At 40.6% G+C, this 19,581-nt stretch overlaps 1 protein-coding gene across 9 annotated transcripts in view; it reads left to right on the top strand.

Moving 5' to 3' along the window:
- MYLK3 (myosin light chain kinase 3) overlaps window positions 1-19,581 on the top strand; it is a 63,560-nt gene that overhangs the window by 39,635 nt on the left and 4,344 nt on the right. For 6 of the 9 annotated variants that reach the window (XM_075040150.1, XM_075040152.1, XM_075040155.1 and 3 more), the window contains 9 exons: window positions 5,260-5,350; window positions 6,655-7,093; window positions 10,003-10,574; window positions 12,300-12,405; window positions 13,535-13,628; window positions 13,949-14,058; window positions 15,349-15,490; window positions 17,704-17,774; window positions 19,287-19,415. In XM_075040150.1, coding sequence (XP_074896251.1) covers window positions 5,260-5,350; window positions 6,655-7,093; window positions 10,003-10,574; window positions 12,300-12,405; window positions 13,535-13,628; window positions 13,949-14,058; window positions 15,349-15,490; window positions 17,704-17,774; window positions 19,287-19,415 — 1,754 coding nt within the window. Of the gene's footprint in view, window positions 1-1,102; window positions 1,765-3,367; window positions 3,395-4,028; window positions 4,231-5,259; window positions 5,351-6,654; window positions 7,094-10,002; window positions 10,575-12,299; window positions 12,406-13,534; window positions 13,629-13,948; window positions 14,059-15,348; window positions 15,491-17,703; window positions 17,775-19,286; window positions 19,416-19,581 lie in introns of those variants that run through there. The other 3 variants (XM_075040147.1, XM_075040153.1, XM_075040149.1) reach the window with 3 other exon arrangements.

Raw genomic sequence — 19,581 nt, 5'->3', positions numbered from 1 at the left:
ATTTCATACAGCAAATTCACTTTAAGAATTACATTTTCTTCCCATAAGCCCCTTCCAAAAAATGAGGAAGGGATTGGAGGCAAAGGGATGCTCAGTATCCCAAAGCCCATGGCTTTGACATGGTTCCATGGTTGTGTTGCACCAGGACTTCAGCAGTAGCAGGATTTCCCCATTGCTTTCTCCCCCCTCCTCTACAGATGTATAGCAGTGAAAAGGGACCTGGGAGAGCTAGATGCAGTTTGACACAATGTCATGTCTGGCATGGGATAAACTGCTTTATCTGTTGATGCCACAGTTCATCCTCTGTGGAAGAGGACTGACTCTCATTTTGTGTTGTAAGGATACATTCGTTAATGTTTCTAAAGCATTCAGAACTGTGCAGTGGGGGCTGTGCAAATACAAAGTGACTATCTGTCTGTTCTCTAGTGACTGACTGTAATTTTTGTAGTAGACGTGCTGTGATTCAGAAGTGAAAGCAAGTCAGTAACAAATCCTTTAAGTAAGATTTATGGTTTAATAATTTTATTGCTAATAGTTGGAATAATTCTGCTGTCCCTTCATGAAATTTTTTTTTTTTTTTTTAATTCACTCGGTTCACTTTCATAGCCTGGGAGAAAGATTTAATTTTAGAAGTTTCACTTGACAAAGACATGCTGGTGCTAGATACGTATTTCAGATCCTTGTCATTGTACTCTATTTTTAAATTCAAGTGCCAGCCAACCTAAAGAGCACACCCTGTGTTTATGCTGCGTGCTCTGCATCCATGCTACAAAGCTGAATTCTTCCAAGCTTTAGCACAAGGCCACCAAATTTACTTTTGTATTTTTCCTATTTAATGAAGAAAAATGCTCTAGCAAGTTATTTTCATAATCAGGGAACTAAAACTTCTCATAAAAACAATCCTTCTCCCTCCAGAGGTCTGCTCAGGCATTGGCAATTGTTAAGATGCTTGCCTATCAACAGCCACTCGAGAAAGAATTTTAAATGGTTTTGTGACGTCAAGGAGGCCCAAGAAAATATAGTCTGGTGCCAAATTACCTCCATCATTGAAAGCATGCAATAAGGAATAGATAACACTGAAAAAAATCTTTTGTGCAGCAGCTATCTCATGATATGGTCTAGCGACTCCAGTAAGTGAGGTTGTCTGGTATAGGAATAGCTAAAGAAGATGAACTTCCCGACTGTCATTTTCTAATTTACGATTAATGAAAAGCTAACCTAATCCATCTGACATCCTGCTGTCTGGACAGAATGTCTGCGGGTAACTTGGACCTTGCAGAGGGAAATGCCCTGACAAAGTTACAGCCTACAAAAGTGAATAATTTAAGTATGATGGACAAAAAACTCAATATCTTGAATGAAAAGATGGACAAACTGTTGCATTTCCAGGAAGATCTGACAGGCAAACTGCAGCAAGTTGACAAAGGCATTGATGATGTAGAAAAAGGCATTAACAAGCTAACAGTATCCCAAGCAGCTCCTGATGAGACAGATGCAATGAAAAAAGGCCTAAAGGTATCGGACAGTACTCACCAGACTGATGTCCAGAGCATATGCTCAGAAGTGTTGAAATTGATGAAAGCTGCTCGGCTAGATGCCTTGAAGCATAAGGAAAGGCTGGCAAAGATAGAGAAAAGAGTTGATACACTGGATAAAGTTATTACATTTGTGGGAGAAGTATTAAAAAATTCTAAAGTAGTGGATTTTATTCTCAAAGGCGTTGTGCCTTGGAAGAAGGGGAGTCTGCTGGAAATCCTTGTTGAGGTTGGTTTTGTTTTGCTATTCATATTTTTCTTTATGATGTAGCAGGGCTTTAGGTTCTTCTGCTATTTTTTTGCATAACGTATAATTCAGGTTTTCCTTTCAGTATTGCTGTTACAGGTTACTGCTGTGACCTTTGAATTGCAAGGCTATTAAGGCATGTTTTAAGCCTTGGTCTCTGCCTTACAGTCTTATGTTTGAGGTTCCCAAAGTGTGCCAGGCAATCCTGTAACAAGTGTGAGGAGTAGGTTGCTACTGTAAAGACAAATTCAGCTTCTACCAGTGCTTGAAGATCAGCAATGTCATTCAAATTAGTGACTGAACTGAGGCCCCAGTGAAAAGTGAGTAACATACTGGAGGCATTTTTTTGTTGGAAGAAGCTTCTATTTTCTTGATTGATCATGCATTCTGAACACAACATCAGTTACTAAAACCTGTGCTGACTTATGGTCATACTACTGAGCGGATTTGTATGTCCTAAGACATCTAAGTTGTCTTTAGCTACTTTTTTATGATGAATCTGTGACTTTATCAACTCCATTGACATTGTTCACTCCTCAGATCAAATAGGTCTTGTGTTTGCAAGTTCCTAGGCATCAATTCCTAAGCATTTCTTAATTATTGAGAACACTGAGGAAGGAACAGGCAAGACTGGTATGTAGTTGATATGGTGTTTTGGAATTGATTAACCTTGTTTTTAAAAGTTACAGGCAGCTGGAATTAGTTTTTGCTAATGGGAGTTTTGAATTTTCACTATGGCCTGTATCCCATAGTGGGGAAGAATGGGGAGAAAACTGCAAGAGTTGGAATAGGTTTTGTTCATTCCAAGAATCCCTTGTATGTAGAGATATGATTACAGTAAGGAGAACTTAGCTCAAGTGCAAATGTACATTTGTATCTTAATCCAAATATTTTTCACCGAAACTGTAAAATGTATAGGTACACCTAAACTTTTACAAGAACAGGGCAATGCCAGATGCTAGCATACCTTTTCAGGCTTCTTGAGTGCTCCCCTCGCCTCCCTTTTTAAGTGCCAGAGGCTGACAGGTGAGCTAGACTGTTAGGAGACAGAAGAATTTATAAAGTTTCCATTAGTGTTGAGAAGAATAAATCATACATTAGGTATCAGTTGTAATTCTGGATAGAGATGAAGCTTGTACTTGCTTGCGGTTCCAATTTCAGTTCTACAAATTTTTTGAGAAATGGAAGAGTTTGATACGTTTTGGTTAGAGCTGCATTGTTACATGTTACTGCCTGCAGTCACTGCAAAATGCCTAGAGACAGATACAGTCCTTTGCAGTCCTTGAACTGCACAGTATGCCAATGGCCAGGTGAAGAGGAGTTTAAAGATGATAAATTAATTTTGTTTCCAGATTGTCAGTTTCTAAGTGAAAAGAGCAGTAAGGAGGGATGTAAATAAAGGAAAGTGATGTGAGGGATACTGGAGAAATGTTTCACATGGACTTCTAGCATACTGTCAGGATTAGTTGTCAGCTAGCCCCTATGCAGTGCCTCCTCATTGGTGTTTGCAAAAGAGGAGATTGAAGGAGGTCAGAACTTCATCCAGGTTGTATGGATAGGCAGATGGAGACTGAGAGGTGAACTGACCTGCTGGGCTAGGATGGGGTTGGAGGTCTGTGTCCCAGGCTGTAAGTACTGCCTCTGTTGCAGAACAGGCAATGTGCATTGGGCAAGCAGAGAGTTTTATGGCTAGCTCCAGTTTTGCAATGTGACCATCATTGTTCTCCTTTTTTGTTTCTGGTCATGAACAGTTTTTGAAATTGGAGCATAAGGTCAGTTATAAGACCTTAAGATATGTCTATACTTTGATCACAGGCTGCTGAGTGATATTTGAACTAGGTTTGAATTAGTGAGGTAGCGTATGTACGTGACCTAGCTGGGATAACGTGGAGCAAAGCACGGGTGAATTTAAAAACAAATTAACTTGTGCTGAGCCATGTGCTAACTTTGGTCTAGTTTTTGCAGCCTGTTTTGTGATAGCAGTATAGACATGTCCAAAGAGCTCCACAGTTGCACAGGGGTTGCACACAAAAAGAGTTTGCTACCTGTTTGTTTCTGTTTTCCAACCTTTGCTGTTTTGTAACAGCGTACTGCTTATCATGGAGCTGGCTTAGCGCAAGGTTACTCAATATGGGGATGGGAGTGGGGAGGTCATGTTTTCATTTCTGGGTGAAGCTGTTTGTTGATGGTATGACAGCATTCCAGGGATGCAATGGGAATACTTACAGAAGAAGTTCTGCAGGATTGGAGTTAAATTAATAAAAGACTATGAATTGAGCTTCATAGGATCCCAAACCTCTAACTTCTTATTTGAAAAACAAACAGACGGAAAAACCCACCAGCATTAAACTGTCAGTTATCCAGGGCTTTCTTGGCACGTAGGATTTCACAAGAATAATGTTCCCCCTGGTCGTTATTGGAGGTTTGCTTAGAGATGTAATAAAAATGGTAATGATTTTTTTACTACTTTTACTCTTTGGGTGTTTTATTTTTGGGGAAGGGGGAGATGGGGGGGCTCTTGTGGAATCTCTGTGGTTCGAGCATGAAATCCTTAACTGCTTTTACTTAACAGATGAAGGGGCTGATTTGCAGCAATTTGTAATCAGAATTATCTGTAGAAATATTTTAAGCATTGCTTTGTTTGCCTGTACAAATAAGGATAGGAGGCTGCTCATCACTAGATTTTAACTATATACCAACCAAGAAGTACATTATGCCTTTTCCTATTTTTGTGTAATGCTTTTTGCTAAATTTTAGTTATTTAGTTTTAATTTGATTTAAAATGCATTGCTGTGTGAAGTGTTTAGTGGTGCTATTACAAAATATCCCTCCTCTATGCTTTCTTAATTGGAGGAAGAAATTTGCTTAAAAATAAAAATCTGCTTCTAAAAGACAGTAAGTCTGTTGTTAACCATGCCAAAGGTGACACCTGTTATGTCAAATACATACACAAGAGTTACCATAAAAATAGAGGCTCTTTTTTTATATCACCTTTATCATAGCTCAAGTCATGAATCTTTGGATGCTGTGAGACAAATATATTAACAATATCTTCAGAGACATTGCTTATATTTCAGTCACCAGCCAAAAAGCAACAGAAATACAGTATAATTTCTTTTTCTAATCTCCCTGTTATGTTTCACGTGTCAGGAGTTTTAATCAATAAGAGTAAAGATGACAGGAGGCAAAATCTCTGACAGTCAAAATTTTGGAAAGCAGTAAGCTAATGTATTATTCTGTGTCATCTTGTTTTCGAAGTATGTCTGTCTGCAAAAGTAGGGAGAGATTGGAATAAGGGACTAAATACAGAGGTAACTAAAAATTCAGAACATCAGAAGCAGTAGCTAAAAATTCAGACGATCAGAGGTGTTAGCATCCATTTTACAGAGTCTGAATACCTATGTAGTTGGAGGAACCTAGTGGAAATAAACACTCTTGGCCATAACTCTTATTTTTGTGTTCCCCTGTCATTTTTAGGCCAAAGATAAGCCTGAGGAGAGTGGTGCAAAACCTAAGCATGTGCTTAGTAACAGAGGAACCCAAACTGAAAGCAAGAAGCCTCTGGAAGGTACGTATCACTCCAGGCATCCTACAAGCTTTGACGCTAGAATGTGCAGCAGACAAACTGGAAATTAATAGCCTGCTATTTTCTGCTACCTGAATTACTCAAATGTAACCAAGTAACTTTGTCCACCAGTACTGGGAAAATAGAGTTGTTCTCACCTCCTCCACAAGATGATCTGTCTCCCAGATCAAGCCCCGCAAAATGCTAGAAGATCAAGAAACTAAAAGCAGCATCTTTGTTTGGCTGCACTTTTTTTTTTTTGCTTTGGAATTACAGTGAGTTGAATTAAGAGAGCAATACTTGTTCAGAGATACCACGAAGATAGTGGCAATATCGCATAGCTGAACCTAATAAATTCTTTTCCCTTAACACATCTGAACCAGCCCTCCCTCCTCCCCCTCTCTGACAAAGGGATGTGTTGACATTAGGAATATCTTTTTTTGATCAGCAAGTTTCATTGCCATGTCAGGGCTAGATTCCTATTTAGGATGCATCTGTCAGGGCATTGCCCTGTTGCATCCATTATTAATGCCTGTGGGGTTGTAACGGGGTGAACGTGATGTTGAGCAGGCCCTGTCATGCTGTTGTCTTCACAAATTGTCAGTGAATCCTTTAAATTATGGGCGACCCTCTTTTTAGCTTCATCATTTAGGAAGTGACAAAAATAAAGCAGATGGTCATAATTCTGACTCAAAAGCTACACGGGGTTGTGAACTAACCTTGAATGCCAGTGACCTGTGCATGCTGAATCCTGAAAGAAGCTACCCTAGAAATTTCCACTGTTAATATTCACAACCATTGTCATGAGAAGGTGCTGAAGAACCTTGTTGTCCTTTTTGTGGAAAAGCAAGAGGCACTGTCTCAAGCCCATTGTCCCTTGGTGTCTTACTCAGTGCGTCTCTGCCCCTTTAATCAGGCAGAGGGTGTATCAGGTTCAGGAGGGTCCCGGATGGGTCTGCAGTGCCTGAACTACCTGTTATATTTGCCCAGAGAGTGACTTCAGATTTTATACGCAGTGAGCTTGAGCCTTGCAGGTTTTTTGTTTGCTTTATGGAAATCCAAGTTCAGTCTGTAACGCTGCTGGAAAGCCAGCAGAGCAGTTAAACTTCTGATTAAGCCGTGAGCATTAATAAGGGCTGTCTCAAGCCTGCTGGTGTAAGGATTTTATACCTTTCGGGAGGTTTCTTGCTACCTTTTCAGATATACATAACTGCGTAGGTTATTTTGAATGGTGGGTTACTTTATTCCCTCTCTGTTTTGCTCTTGCTTTTGTCAAGGATAGTTTATTAATGGTTTATTTTATTCAGAGACAAAAAGTGGGAAAAAGCTGGATGAAAACAAGGGAGCATGTGAGAAGGTGAACGCTTCTAGTGCAGTAGCCCACAAAGCTGACTCCAAACCCCAAGTTAAAGAGAGGACAGCGCAGCAGCAATTAGTAGAAGGTGCTGACAAAACACACAGCTCTAAGAGCTGTCAACAGGAAAAGGATGTTGGTATCAAAGCTTTGAATCAACACAACGGTCTTCCCTTCGTAAATCAAGATCATGTAGGCAACCAAAATGTTCCTGCTAAAGCAGATGATATGGACAGAGCCCCACGCCTAGATAAGTGCCACAGACAGCTTGTTCATCAGAAGCTCAGAGAGAATGAAAACAAACCTCCATCGTCAAGCGCGGCATCCCGGGAACCTGTGCCTTCCACATCCCAGGCTATAGCTGACACAGGGTGTGAAGTGACACATACCAGGTAACAGCCTTGCTGGTAGCTTTCTGTGTGATCTGAAACCATTTCACGTGTTAGAAGGAAAAAAAAAAGGAAAGCCAGGTCATTAAAGGAGGCAGCTCCTGCTGAGGTATGATCCAGGGGAAAAAAAAGCCATGCTGGGATAGGAGTGGCAAGACCTTACAAATGGTTAAGGCAAAAAACTCAAAGCAGCAAGGGCCCTTTGTAAGTTTCTATGAAGCCAAGGAGTCAGAGGGCTAGATGTATGGGAGATTTTTTGTATGATCGGGGCTTCTGTGTATTAGAGGTAGAAAGGTGACCACCCTAGTACAGCTCAAGTAGTTGGACATTTATAAACCACTCACTCCTGTCCAACTTTTCTGTTTCTATAACCGTGGGGATGAAAGGAATTTGAGATATTTACTCATATATGACAAAAACAAACAACTTGTTTCATTTGCTGTCCTTGGTGTTTTTGTGGGGTTTTTTAATGCCTTGGTTACCTAAAGATATGACCAGATTGCTCATTTATTAATCTCTATTAGCCTAATCTTTACTCATATAAGTGTTTTGTAATATGTCTTTTATAATCCATTTCCTTTTGAATTATTTATTTAGGATTTGATTTTAATTCCATTTATTTAATTTAAAAAATACTCCCACACCAAAAAAACCCCAAAAACCCACAACCAAAAAACCCCAACCAACCAAACCCCGACAGATGGAAATTCTGTCGCAAATTTTAACTGCTATGCTTTCTCTGTCTGAGCTGGTGGATATAAAGTTGTTTATATATGTGTATGTATGTACTGGTGATAGACACACTCACACATACATACACACACACATACATATACATATATAAGTTACTTTGTGTATGGAATTTCCTTATTGTTCATATGTACAAATCAGTGTCTGAAACGCGGACAAGAACATGACACTGTGTATGCTAATTTGAAGACTTGTGATTCGTAGCAGTACTTGTGAATACAGGGTGGACACTTAAATCTTCCTGTGCAATGGGTAATCCTGTGCAATCCTCTACTGGGATTATGGGACTCTCTAAAAAAAAAAAAAAGTGAATGAAGAATAAATTAGCAAAATGAATGAAAGCTGTCCTGATGTTGGCACATAGGCTTAATGAGGGAAAGGGCTCATTGCAAAGACTGGCACATTGGAATATTTTTTTCCTAAGAGGCCGAGTGTCAAGATGTATCAGGAGAAAGTAGAAGCTTTCACTACTGTGGCCTTTTTTCAAACATTCAGGAACAACTTTGTGTACAGTTTATAGATGTTGTTACCTCCAAACTGGTTGCTGTAACAACACCAAGAAGAGAGGGACCTCCGTGTCTTTTCCCCATGGGTTTTAGGCTCTGGCCGGTGAGCCGTAGGCGGTGTGCCTCAACAGCTGGAGTGGGTCCATCCCAGCTGCCTGCTGGAGTGCTGCCTTGGAGGCTCTGCCTGTCAGGCAGGGGATGGCTCAAGGTGTTTGTGAAGCTGTGGAGGAACAGTTGCTGTTACCCCTTGGAAGTCAGTGCTGGCTGATCATGATGTGCCAGGCCGTGAAGTTGGGGATAGGCAGCAGCTTCTGAAGCAGCTGGTTGGTTTGGACGGGGCGGGTGTCTGAGCACCAAAGGCTTTGGTTTGGGGAGGAGGGAGGCCGACAGACAACTGGAGGGCAGAACCTCGAGTAAACCCCAGGGGAAGCTGCAGCCTTCCTGCACAGGGTACCTATTATGCTTTTGTGTGTGAAGTCTCATGAGGGTGGTAAATGCCTCTGTAAAATGAATGCAACTTTTAATGAAGTCTGTAAGCCCACGCAGAAGCGTCAAAAGAACATAGTGTTCCCCTGTTTGGAGAAATGCCCAACAGTCCTGCCGAGTTCAGGCTTGTCTAGATAGCAGTGGAAGTGTTTGCTCAGCTCACTCTGGTGCAGCTTTAGATTCATAGCACGATGCAAGGGTGTTAAAGGTGCTGAAAATGAGAAACTTCAGACTCTAGTTATGCAAAAGCAGAAACATTTTCTTTTATAACATCTCTTGTAATAAAGTTGCTCCACTGAAAGAGGCAATAACTTTTGTGAAAATGAGGTACATTCTTTTCTAGACATCAGAAATTTTCTTTACTTGGTGTTGTATAAAATCTACTTTACAACTTCACAAGTTTCAATTCAGTCTCACTGAAATCAGGCTGCGTGCTCATGACAGTTGGAGCAGTAACAGTTGACTCAAAAATTATCACATGAATATCTTTGATGGATTTTAGGAACATAGAGAATTGGTTTTAACCTGTATTCTTTTTAGGCAACACAAGAAGAAAAAAATTATTAAACTTTTCCAGTAGCTAGAATGCCAAGGAAAATAGTATTGATGGTGTGAGAGAGTTTGTGAAAGTTACATTTTTTAACAGAAAGCTGTGGAAAGAGTACTATCCCATCAGAAGACACAAACACAGATGTTTGAGTGTGCAAGTCAGCCAGCTGGAATAGGACTGGGATGGATGGAAACCTTTGGATTTGTAGAGCTATATGAGCAGTCAGCCATTTAGATAATTAGCCTGTAATTTGTGAAGGCAATCACTACCTCTTCTCTGCCCAAATAGTGGTATTTTATTGGACCAACTGTAATAGTTGCAAAAAGCGGGTAAGCTTTCAAATGTGGGATTAACACTTTGCAGTGTGAGACTTTTTGTGTTCAGCAGAAGGCAGGCATATACACAGATGAGGACACGGAAAAAGCATCAGCGTGCTTTTTGATGCTCTTCCCTTAGTGTTGTGAGTATTTCCTAAGAGGATTGATATGGTTAGATTTCTTTAATACTGTAGAAATCTGTGGGTTTGGAAGCTTATAGTTTTTTGCCTTTACACCCCCCCCCCCCAAGTTACAAAAGCAAGGCTAGTCATCCGCACAAAATGTCAACTGTTTGCTCTGCAGGATATCCATCAATGTACATATGACTGAAATGAAAGAAAAGGTGGAGATGATCAAGGAAGGAAACTTAAATGATCACAGAGGTAAAAGTCCCAAAGTAAAATCCCCATCCTCCACACTAGCAGAAGTGGAAGGAGTCAAACAGCTACCTGACAAATTAAAACTTCAGCAGAGTCCTAAAAACATCAGCATTGAGCCAAATCAAGAAGTGAAAGGAGACAATAAGCAAAATGAACTTGCACCTCAAACAGGGAAGCAACAGCTATTACTGAGCAAGCCCAAACCAGATAAAAAGGCTGAAGAGAAACTGGAATTAAAATGCAAGCCCATAACCTCACAGAATACATCTGTGAAGGAGCCTACAAAAGATGTGGGGGTAGAAGTGAAAATCCATCAAGAAACAGCAAAAGCAGAAGAATCCCTGACACATAGCAACTCTGAGAGGAGGGAATCTGAGTCTGCATCTTCAGGGGGAAGTGAAAGTGATGCTCATCAGTGTACAGGAATGGCACCAGAGAAGCCTATGTCATTGGAAGCTAGCAAAGAGCTTCCTACACAGGATGAAATGATTGTCGGTAAGTTGCTTGCAGTTACTCTCAGAAACTTTTTGTGCTACTCGTGTTTATATATACAATAGTAGCTGGACCAGTGCTCAGTAGACCACCTGTGTCCTGCAGTTGAAGAGTATTTTGCCACTTATCTTTGACTATGTAAATAACAAATGAATTACTATTTGTACAAATTGTTTCAATAGTGATTTTCCTTTTAAAGTGTGTTTTGGGAAAAAAGTTCCTTTAAAATAAAATTAGGCGAAGTATATGTGTGATCAGAAGTATGAGTAATTTTGAAAAAGTCCATTTTCTTTAGATTAAGCATTTATTCCTTAACATAGAGTTTGCAAATCCGGGTATGCTTTAGCAGCTATGGAGATCCAGAGAGCAGTAAAATATTGCAGTAGTATCTTGCTGTGGTCTTTTTTGTGTTATTGGCCATAGATCTGTCCTCAGTTACTGTGTGAACACTTGATTGCATTGTTTCAGGGAGTACTCTCTCCTGGCAGCGTAAACGTGTGTATGTCCCAGAATGCACATACATGGGTAGATGTCCTGATCTGGATCTGGCTTTCTCAGCAGTGGCTAGAGTTGAGTTGAATACAAATTGCAGCCCAAGATATCTTGAGATTAATTGTAAAATTGCTTTGAATGGGGGGACACCAAAAGTGGGTTTACGGAAGTTTTACCCTAGAAAAACTTGGCCATTAAGTGTATCATGGTTGACTGATTTAGCTTCCCACAAACTGATGAAACTTCATAGTTATAATGTTAATGTCTGCAGCTTTAACTTGGACATTGTCTGCAAAAATCTTGCTGCTAGGAGAAACTTCCTGATTTTACCAATAACTGTCATCATTTATCAGTGCTGGGTATTTGTGCTGGTCCTTCCAGCTGCCATATAATGATTAAAAGAAGATCAAGTGTAATTTTTTCAAACTTCCAGACATTTTTTTCAGGTGACCTCTTCTGTTAGTGGATGAACTAAGATGTTGATCTTCTAAAGGTGTCCAGTGGGTTTACTGTGTTTAAAAAAACATGGTTGAGATTCAGGAGGTGGGATTCTATTCTCAGTTCTGGGCCTTTATTCCTCATCTGTAAAAGGGTGTTAGCAGTAAAAGTCCCTTACTTGAGATAACAGATTTTGGATATTTTCAGCACCTCCCTTCTTACGGCTAACTGGAAACACAATGGTTATTTTACTTGCATGCCACTCTTAAAAATAGAGACAGAATCACATGCTTAATGTTATCCAGATTCTTTAGTGCTTGTCTGAATTCCAGTAGAAGAAAAATTGATGGTGTGGTAGGGGAACATGAAGCAAAGCGAAAAGATGGGAGAGAGGGCAGTGCACTTCATACTAAAGTTCTATTTTGAGTGTTTGCATTAGCAGCTTATCGGCAACAGTTGGAGGCTGGCTTGTCCAGGCGTTTGTGTCGGCCCCCAGTGTCTCTCCTGTAGAACCTCATGCCCACAGAAGCACTGAGGGCTGTGTCAGTAATGCCTGTCTGAGAAACTGGGCTCATCCCTTCAGGAACAGTCATGCCCAAGGTGGGGGGAGCACAAGAGTATGGTTTTGGAGGTGTGGGTACTGAGAGCACGGAAGGCAGTTGAGACTTCTCATTACACTTAGCAAACACAAGGTGATGCGCATGTCCTGTGAATTGAAATCATTGGTGTAAGGGAGGTGAAACTGAGTGCAGTGATGTGTGCAGAAACATCTCAATGACCAGCTTGTCTCCTCTTTAGATGACAGCCCTTCTCCTCCGGCTCCTTTCGAACATCGCATAGTGAGTGTCAAGCAAACAGAGGTGACAATGTGCTACTCGGTATGTCGTCACGAAGTACTGGGGGGGTAAGTATCCCTGTCCCTAATGCTGTACTGCTGTTGGTAGCCAAGGCACAGAGAAATGTGGTTAGCTGGAGAGCTAGAGCTATCTTCTTCAGACGGCCCCAAGTGTGTGTGGGTGAGGCACATGCAAGCTCACTGCAGCCATAGTGAGCAGGTTCATCCTTGAGACCTTTTGGGCTACCGTAGTTGCTGGGTTCCTTCTATCAACCTTCTGTTGATTTTGGGGGGTGTGTGGGTGTCCCTTAGATGACTGGTTTCTGCCCCAGTTCCATTTTCAGATGCCTGACAGTGGTCTTAGATGACTGTTTTTTGCATTTGTTATAATAATCCTGGCCACAGCTGGTGTCATGAGAAAAACCTGTACCCTTCAGGCAGACAGATTCAAAGCATTTGAAGTCAGCAAAACCCATTAGGTCAGGCAACTTCCAAAATCTTTTTTCTATGTTGAACTGCACGTTAAAAAAAAATAAGGGAGAAGTTATAATTATTTTGACCTTGTGTTTAGTTTTCATTCATAGGAAGTCTGCAGCTGCTTCAGCCGTTGTATTCTTGTATCCTTACTTATCTGACAGGAAGGTTTGATTTACAGGTTGATCCAAGTACAAATATGGCTTAATAAGTATAAGCAATATGATGCAATAGCAGAGAAGATGGTGTTTAGAAATCATCCCAAGGGGCATTAACGTATCTGGGTGACATGGGGGAGAATTTACAACATGCAAGAAATGCACTCTGTGGCCTAGCTACAGTTACTGGTCTTTTAGTCATGTAAAAAGTTATGAGATCAGGACAGAAATATCCTTGTTAATATACCCACTAACGCATCACTGAAGGACAGCAAACGGATACAGTTACAGAACCGAAAAAGAATATCATCAGGTCATCATACCACAGTGAAATGTAGTAATACAAAGGGGGCATAATATTTTAATGTAAGCATTGAACAACTGGCTGGAAAGATAAAACTAATCCTTCATAAGCTGAGAGAAAGAGGAGATTCATGCTGCTGGCCACCTGATTCTGTTCACTTTGTACTGTGCTATTTTTAATCAATGATAAGAATAGTTGTATGAAAAGTTCCTGTGGTGAGCTGTGTTAAGCCGGTTTCTCATCTTTTCCTTGGTATCAACAGGGGGCGTTTTGGGCAAGTTCACAAGTGCACGGAAATATCAACTGGTCTCAGCCTGGCAGCCAAAATCATAAAAGTGAAAGGAGCAAAAGAGAGGGTAACTATGTTGCTGTGAACCCAAGTGAGCACACACTAAACCTGGCCTTGTCGCAAGCACCTTAAAACCACTTCCCTGAATCAGCCCATAAGAGGCAGTATCTTGTTGTTGGGTAGTATCAAATAGTGTAAAATCTGTCTTAGTAAGTAGCAGCTTGGACTTTATATGACTGCTTGTCATCTCCCGTGTTTGTGATTAAACCTGCTGTCCACATGAGACCTGTTGTATAGCTGTTACTGGGTTTTACAAATAATTGTATTTGAATGTATTGGAATTTAAGAAGCGTTTTTTGCTCATTTTTTGTTAACTTATTTTTTCAGGAGGAAGTAAAAAATGAGATTAATGTCATGAACCAATTAAATCACGTGAATCTGATCCAGCTTTATGATGCGTTCGAAGCCAAAAATAATATCACTTTAATTATGGAATAGTAAGTTTAAATGATCTCAGGAATTGTCAGATGTTTGGGTTTTCTCAGGTCACTAAAGGAAATAGGGAATGATAATTCTGAGGTCTAAAGAAGACTTGAATGGTTTCCCAGCCTGAGAGTGAGTTGATTTCACTTTCAGAAGGAAAAAAAAAAGTTTTAAAGGTAAATTCTTCAGGTTAAAAATTATATATTTGGCAAGATTACAGCTTAAACAAATTATAAGAAAGGCAGCTATCTTCAAGAGTATGAAACAGATTACAAGATTATTAATGAACGGAACTTTGCTATGGTTCAGTTTTCATTTAAGTTTCACTTACAGGCTCCATCATTGTCCCTAGCTACCAAATTACATAAAAGTGTCATGGGTAAATAAAAGCTTATACTAGGGAGAGGGTGAAGGTGAAAGACTCAGACAAGAGGAGGAGTGAGGTGTTTTAAGTAGAATTAGAAAAGACGTGGAGAAGGTAGGAAGGTGATTAGTGCGTGGTCTGCCTCCTTTGAATAATTTTGGGATTAATAAAAATGCCTCCCCATTTGAAGCTAAATAAGAATTTTGTTCTATATCTAACATGGAATTCACAAGAGGGAGATTTCATGATGTATACCTGCTGCCTTTTCTGTGTAGTGGCATCTTGCTTTACAAAAACCTGAAGTTTTATAACCTAAAAACTGAGTTTTTGCTACAGAACTAATTGTTAATAACATGAAGAAAAAATAATACAAAATTAAATAGCAAGTATAAGTATGATAAGACATTTAAAATGTGTATATTGAAATTAATACCCGAAGTTTTTACCTTGCAGAACCTTTTCAGAGCTATATGTCTGATGTAATTTTCTCTTAATTTTTGTGCAGAATTAAGTTCAATTGTCAGCTCATTTAAATAGCTTTCAGTTTGAGAAGTTTCATTTAGTAAATTTTATAGGTTGCAGACTTATTTTCTGTAGACTAATAAGATGAGCAAATAATAGATACTTTGGTACTCTCTGTAGGTTCTTCAGGTCCCCATCAGATCGCCAGGTTGTGTGGGGTTGGGTTTGACATATATCTCCCCCCCGCCCCCCCCCCCAAATGTTAGTGACAACTTTTCCATTTTTTAATTTAGATTGATACTTAATTTTACACTCTGAAATAAGTCTCCTGAAGTCACTGAGACTACTGATACACTTTATATTGGACATGTTGTTAGGACCCTTGGTAAATTAGAAAGCCTAAGTTGCCAATTTGGAAATAAATTGAGCTAATAAGGAATTTTAGGGGTTTTAACACTTTTCTATGTCAAAATTTTAGTCTTGATGGTGGTGAATTATTTGACCGGATCACAGATGAAAACTACAATCTAACTGAGTTGGATGCGATCCTATTTACCAAACAGATTTGTGAAGGAGTCCACTACTTGCACCAGCATTATATTCTCCATTTAGATCTGAAGGTCAGTAGTACGTGCTCTCTGCTCTTTAGCAATGCTATGGTTTGGACTACCACAGAGTCTCTAATTACAAGAGTCATTTCTTGTTTCATGGACTTATGTCATAAAGGAATAGACTTACTTAATTCAGTAGCCACAATGAATGGAGCTCTAGAGATTCATTACCTTTTTTTCAATGTCTATTTGGTAGCTTGCTTAGAATAGTGAAATGAACAGGATTCTGGTTTTTTTGTCTCTCTTAAATCAGAAGCTTTTCATTCTGTGTGGAATTAAACAATTCCCTTTTGTCCTCAATTAAAAAAACCACACCCAAAACCCTCTTTGGCTAGAAATGCCTGCAGTCTTCCCTCCACTTCCCCCTACCCCTTGTAACTGTGTTCAAATACCTCTTCAATCATTCGCCTATTGTTTGTGCTTTTTACTGCCTGGAACTGAACTGCAGTAAAATGACAATGTTTTCCTAATGGCCCCTTAATAACCGATCTTTTTGAACAGAAATACCAACTGATTTTTTTTTTTTTTTCTGCTTGTTTATACAGTGTCTTACACAAATGATATTAGATCTGGTTGGCCTGTAGACAGTTGTGGTGGGTTGACCCTGGCTGGATGCCCGATGCCCACCAAAGCTGCTCTATCACTCCCCTCCTTAGCTGGACAGGGGAGACAAAATATAAGGAAAGGCTCCTGGGTCGAGATAAGGATGGGGAGAGATCATTCAACCAATTACCATCACTGGCAAAACAGACTCAACTTGGGGAAATTAGTTTAATTTATTACCAGTCAAATCAGAATAGGGTCATGAGTAATAAAACCAAATCTTAAAAACACCTTCCCCCCCCATCCCTCCCTTCTTTCCCGGCAAAACTTCAGTCCTGATTTTCTCTACCTCCTCCCTGCTAGCAGCATAGGAGGACGGGGAATGGGGGTTGCAGTCAGTTCATCACATGTTTCTGCCGCTCCTTCCTCCTCAGGGGCAGGACTCCACACTCTTCTCCTGCTCCAGCGTGGGGTCCCTCCCATGGGAGGCAGTCCTCCACAAACTTCTCCAACGTGGGTCCTTCCCATGGGCTGCAGTTCTTCACAAACTGCTCCAGCATGGGTCCCTTCCATGGGCTGCAGTCCTTCAGGCACAGACTGCTCCAGCATGGGTCCCCCACGGGGTCACAAGTCCTGCCAGAAAACCTGCTCCAGCGTGGGCTCCTCTCTCCATGGGGCCACAGGTCCTGCCAGAAGTCTGCTCCAGTGCTGGCTTCCTGTGGGGTCACAGCCTCATTCGGGCACCCACCTGCTCCAGCGTGGGGTCCTCCATGGGCTGCAGGTAGATATCTGCTCCACCGTGGACCTCCATGGACTGCAGGGGGACAGCCTGCCTCACCATGGTCTTCACCATGGGCTGCAGGGGAATCTCTGCTCTGGCACCTGGAGCACCTCCTCCCCTTCCTTCTTCACTGACCTTGGTGTCTGCAGGGTTGTTTCTCTTACATGTTCTCACTCAGCTCGCCGGCTACCATTTCTGTGCCCCCTGCAACTTCTTTTCTCTTCTTAAATCTGTTATCCCAGAGGTGCTACCGCCATTGCTGATGGGCTCAGCCTTGGCTGGCGGTGGATCCGTCTTAGAGCTGGCTGGTATTGGCTTTGTCGGATGTGGGGGAAGCTTCTAGCAGCTTCTCAAGGAAGCCACCCTGTAGCCCCCCCACTACCAAAATGTTGCCACACCAACCCAATACAACAGTTCTCCAGTTGTAATAAGTTTGAACACCATCATTCTCCCCATCTCCACCTTGAAAAATACTCTCATTGTAAAAAACAAAATTTTGCCCTCATGGGCAAACCAAAGGATGCATTTGACCTGTTTCTTGTGGCTTTATATGGAGTTACTTTTATATTTAAGAAGTAAATCCAGTGGGTAAGCCTCAACCATCAGACTGACTCTACTATTTTATACAGGGGGGCCTTTCCATTTCAAAATCTGTCATTATGGTTAAATATAGGAATATTGTTATACAGGAACAAAAGTTAAACTACTTTATGGGAAGTCCAAACCCAAACCTTTCACTAACTCAGTATGCCAGTCAAATCTCTCTCTACCATGATAGGAATAGAAGGAAAAGTATTATGCTAAAAATTATTAAAATCTGATACTTTTATACTCTTTTGCTAGATCTCCCTCCCGAACAGTCACGTTTAACTCAAAATATCCTCTTCTCTTTTTGTAGCCTGAAAACATACTATGTGTAAATCACACAGGAAACCAGATTAAAATTATTGACTTTGGATTAGCAAGGAGGTAAGAGAAGTTCAGTTAAGAATTTATTTTAACAACCAAAACATAAACAAACCCACAAACCTCTGACATGTTTTTGGTAGTTCTTGGGTTGGGTTGTTTGGTTTTGGGTTTCTTTTTGCATTTTGGTGGCTCTAAAGTGATTCTGCTATGTGAGTGAGCTAAGCAGTATGCTGCTGCAGGCATGAGTTTTCTGCTGTGTGTGTTAATTATCTATTTACTTTTTCAAATAACATTTCTGTTTGAATAAAGCTAAACTGCTGTTATAATTATCTCAAAATGATTCCCCATGTAGAGCTTTTACTCTAGAAACTCTGTGAGGGCTCCCAGAGACTTCTTGATTGCTGGGTTTTATTGTGCAGATTCTGGTTGTGTAAATTATCTGCTTAAACTCTACATAGATAAGTTGATTGAAGGAAAAAAAAATGGGGAGGGGGGGAGCATGTTTGAGCCATCCCATGTGAAACAGGAAACCCTTAGAGAAATACAGGCTTTTCTCCATTCTTTTACTTTGCTCGTGTGCATTTGTTAAATGAAGGCTGTGAGAGCATAAGTCAATTCCCATAGAAAAAAAAGGAATGATTCCTGTTGGTATAACAGTAAGAACAACAACATTTCTTTCTTTCTTTTCTAAACACTTTGTGGCTTTTCTTAAGCCAAAACCTGGTGCATTCATGCATATATGTACCTATGTGAGTATATGTAAGTATCTGTGCAAAGACTTTTTTCTTTTAGAGGTATTTTATGAAAACAGAAATAGATACACTGAGTTTTTTGGTTTTGTTTTTTTAAATTGGGAGGGTAAAGATGCAAACTTCTACTAAAGCCATTTTGAAAACGAGATCTTCCAGGAGAGAGAGATGTAAAAGCAATGCTTTAATGGTTTCTTCTGTTTGGACACAGATGTAACTCCAGTTGCCATCAGTGACAATTATTACTGGTTCAGTTTTGTAACCTTTCCTTTTTAAGCAATAGAACAGAATCATTTTCTTCCAATATGGGAGCACTGTTTAACTTGTTACCAAGCCCAAATAACCCTATTCAGGGTCCCACCTTAGCAGTTACATTGTGCTCCTTTTTTTTTTTTACACAGACCCTTACCCTGAGCTGTAGCTGGGTACATCCCATTAAGCAAATGTTCTCCAAACCTGTTGTAATGGAAGGTGCTTTATTTGTTTTATGTTGGACAACATCTGCTGGAAAGTGTCCTGTAAAGCCTGGCAGAGAGTAAAGCTGCTGTCACTCCGTGGGGGAGGCCTTTGCAGGTTTTATTGCCCTTGGTCTTCCTTCTGGTTTTGCTCTGGCAAAGGGATAGCTTTTGGTATGTTCACATGAAGTCACAGCAAAATTCACCAATTTATTCTTTAAAGACTTTAATGCTGTCCTGATTGCCTGGGGAATCTGCTTTGCTCGCTCTGCCATGCTCACAATGGCAAAAAGCCATGCCTTGATTTTTACAAATGTGAGATGTGTTCCCCAGCCTGCGCTCACCACTGATGTCCCTTTCTGGTAAAGGTACAAACCTCGTGAAAAACTGAAGGTTAATTTTGGAACTCCAGAGTTCTTGGCTCCTGAAGTGGTGAACTATGACTTTGTTTCCTTCCCAACGGACATGTGGAGTGTAGGCGTCATCACGTATATGTTGTGAGTAACCCTGCGAGGGGTTGTGGTGATAGCACCAAAGGCTCTGCAAGAGCACGCCAGTGGGGAGGGTATCTGCAGAGCAGGAATGCAGCAACCACTGAGGCCATCTGGCTGTGACTCCTAATTCATTCTGTTAAAAAAAAAAAACAACAGCTCTTAACGCAAA

This window comes from Buteo buteo, chromosome 11 (genome assembly GCF_964188355.1).
Source record: "Buteo buteo chromosome 11, bButBut1.hap1.1, whole genome shotgun sequence".
Taxonomy (NCBI): Eukaryota; Metazoa; Chordata; class Aves; order Accipitriformes; family Accipitridae; genus Buteo; species Buteo buteo.
Note: the sequence above shows the minus strand (reverse complement) of the source record. Positions and strands in the feature narration are given on the sequence as shown.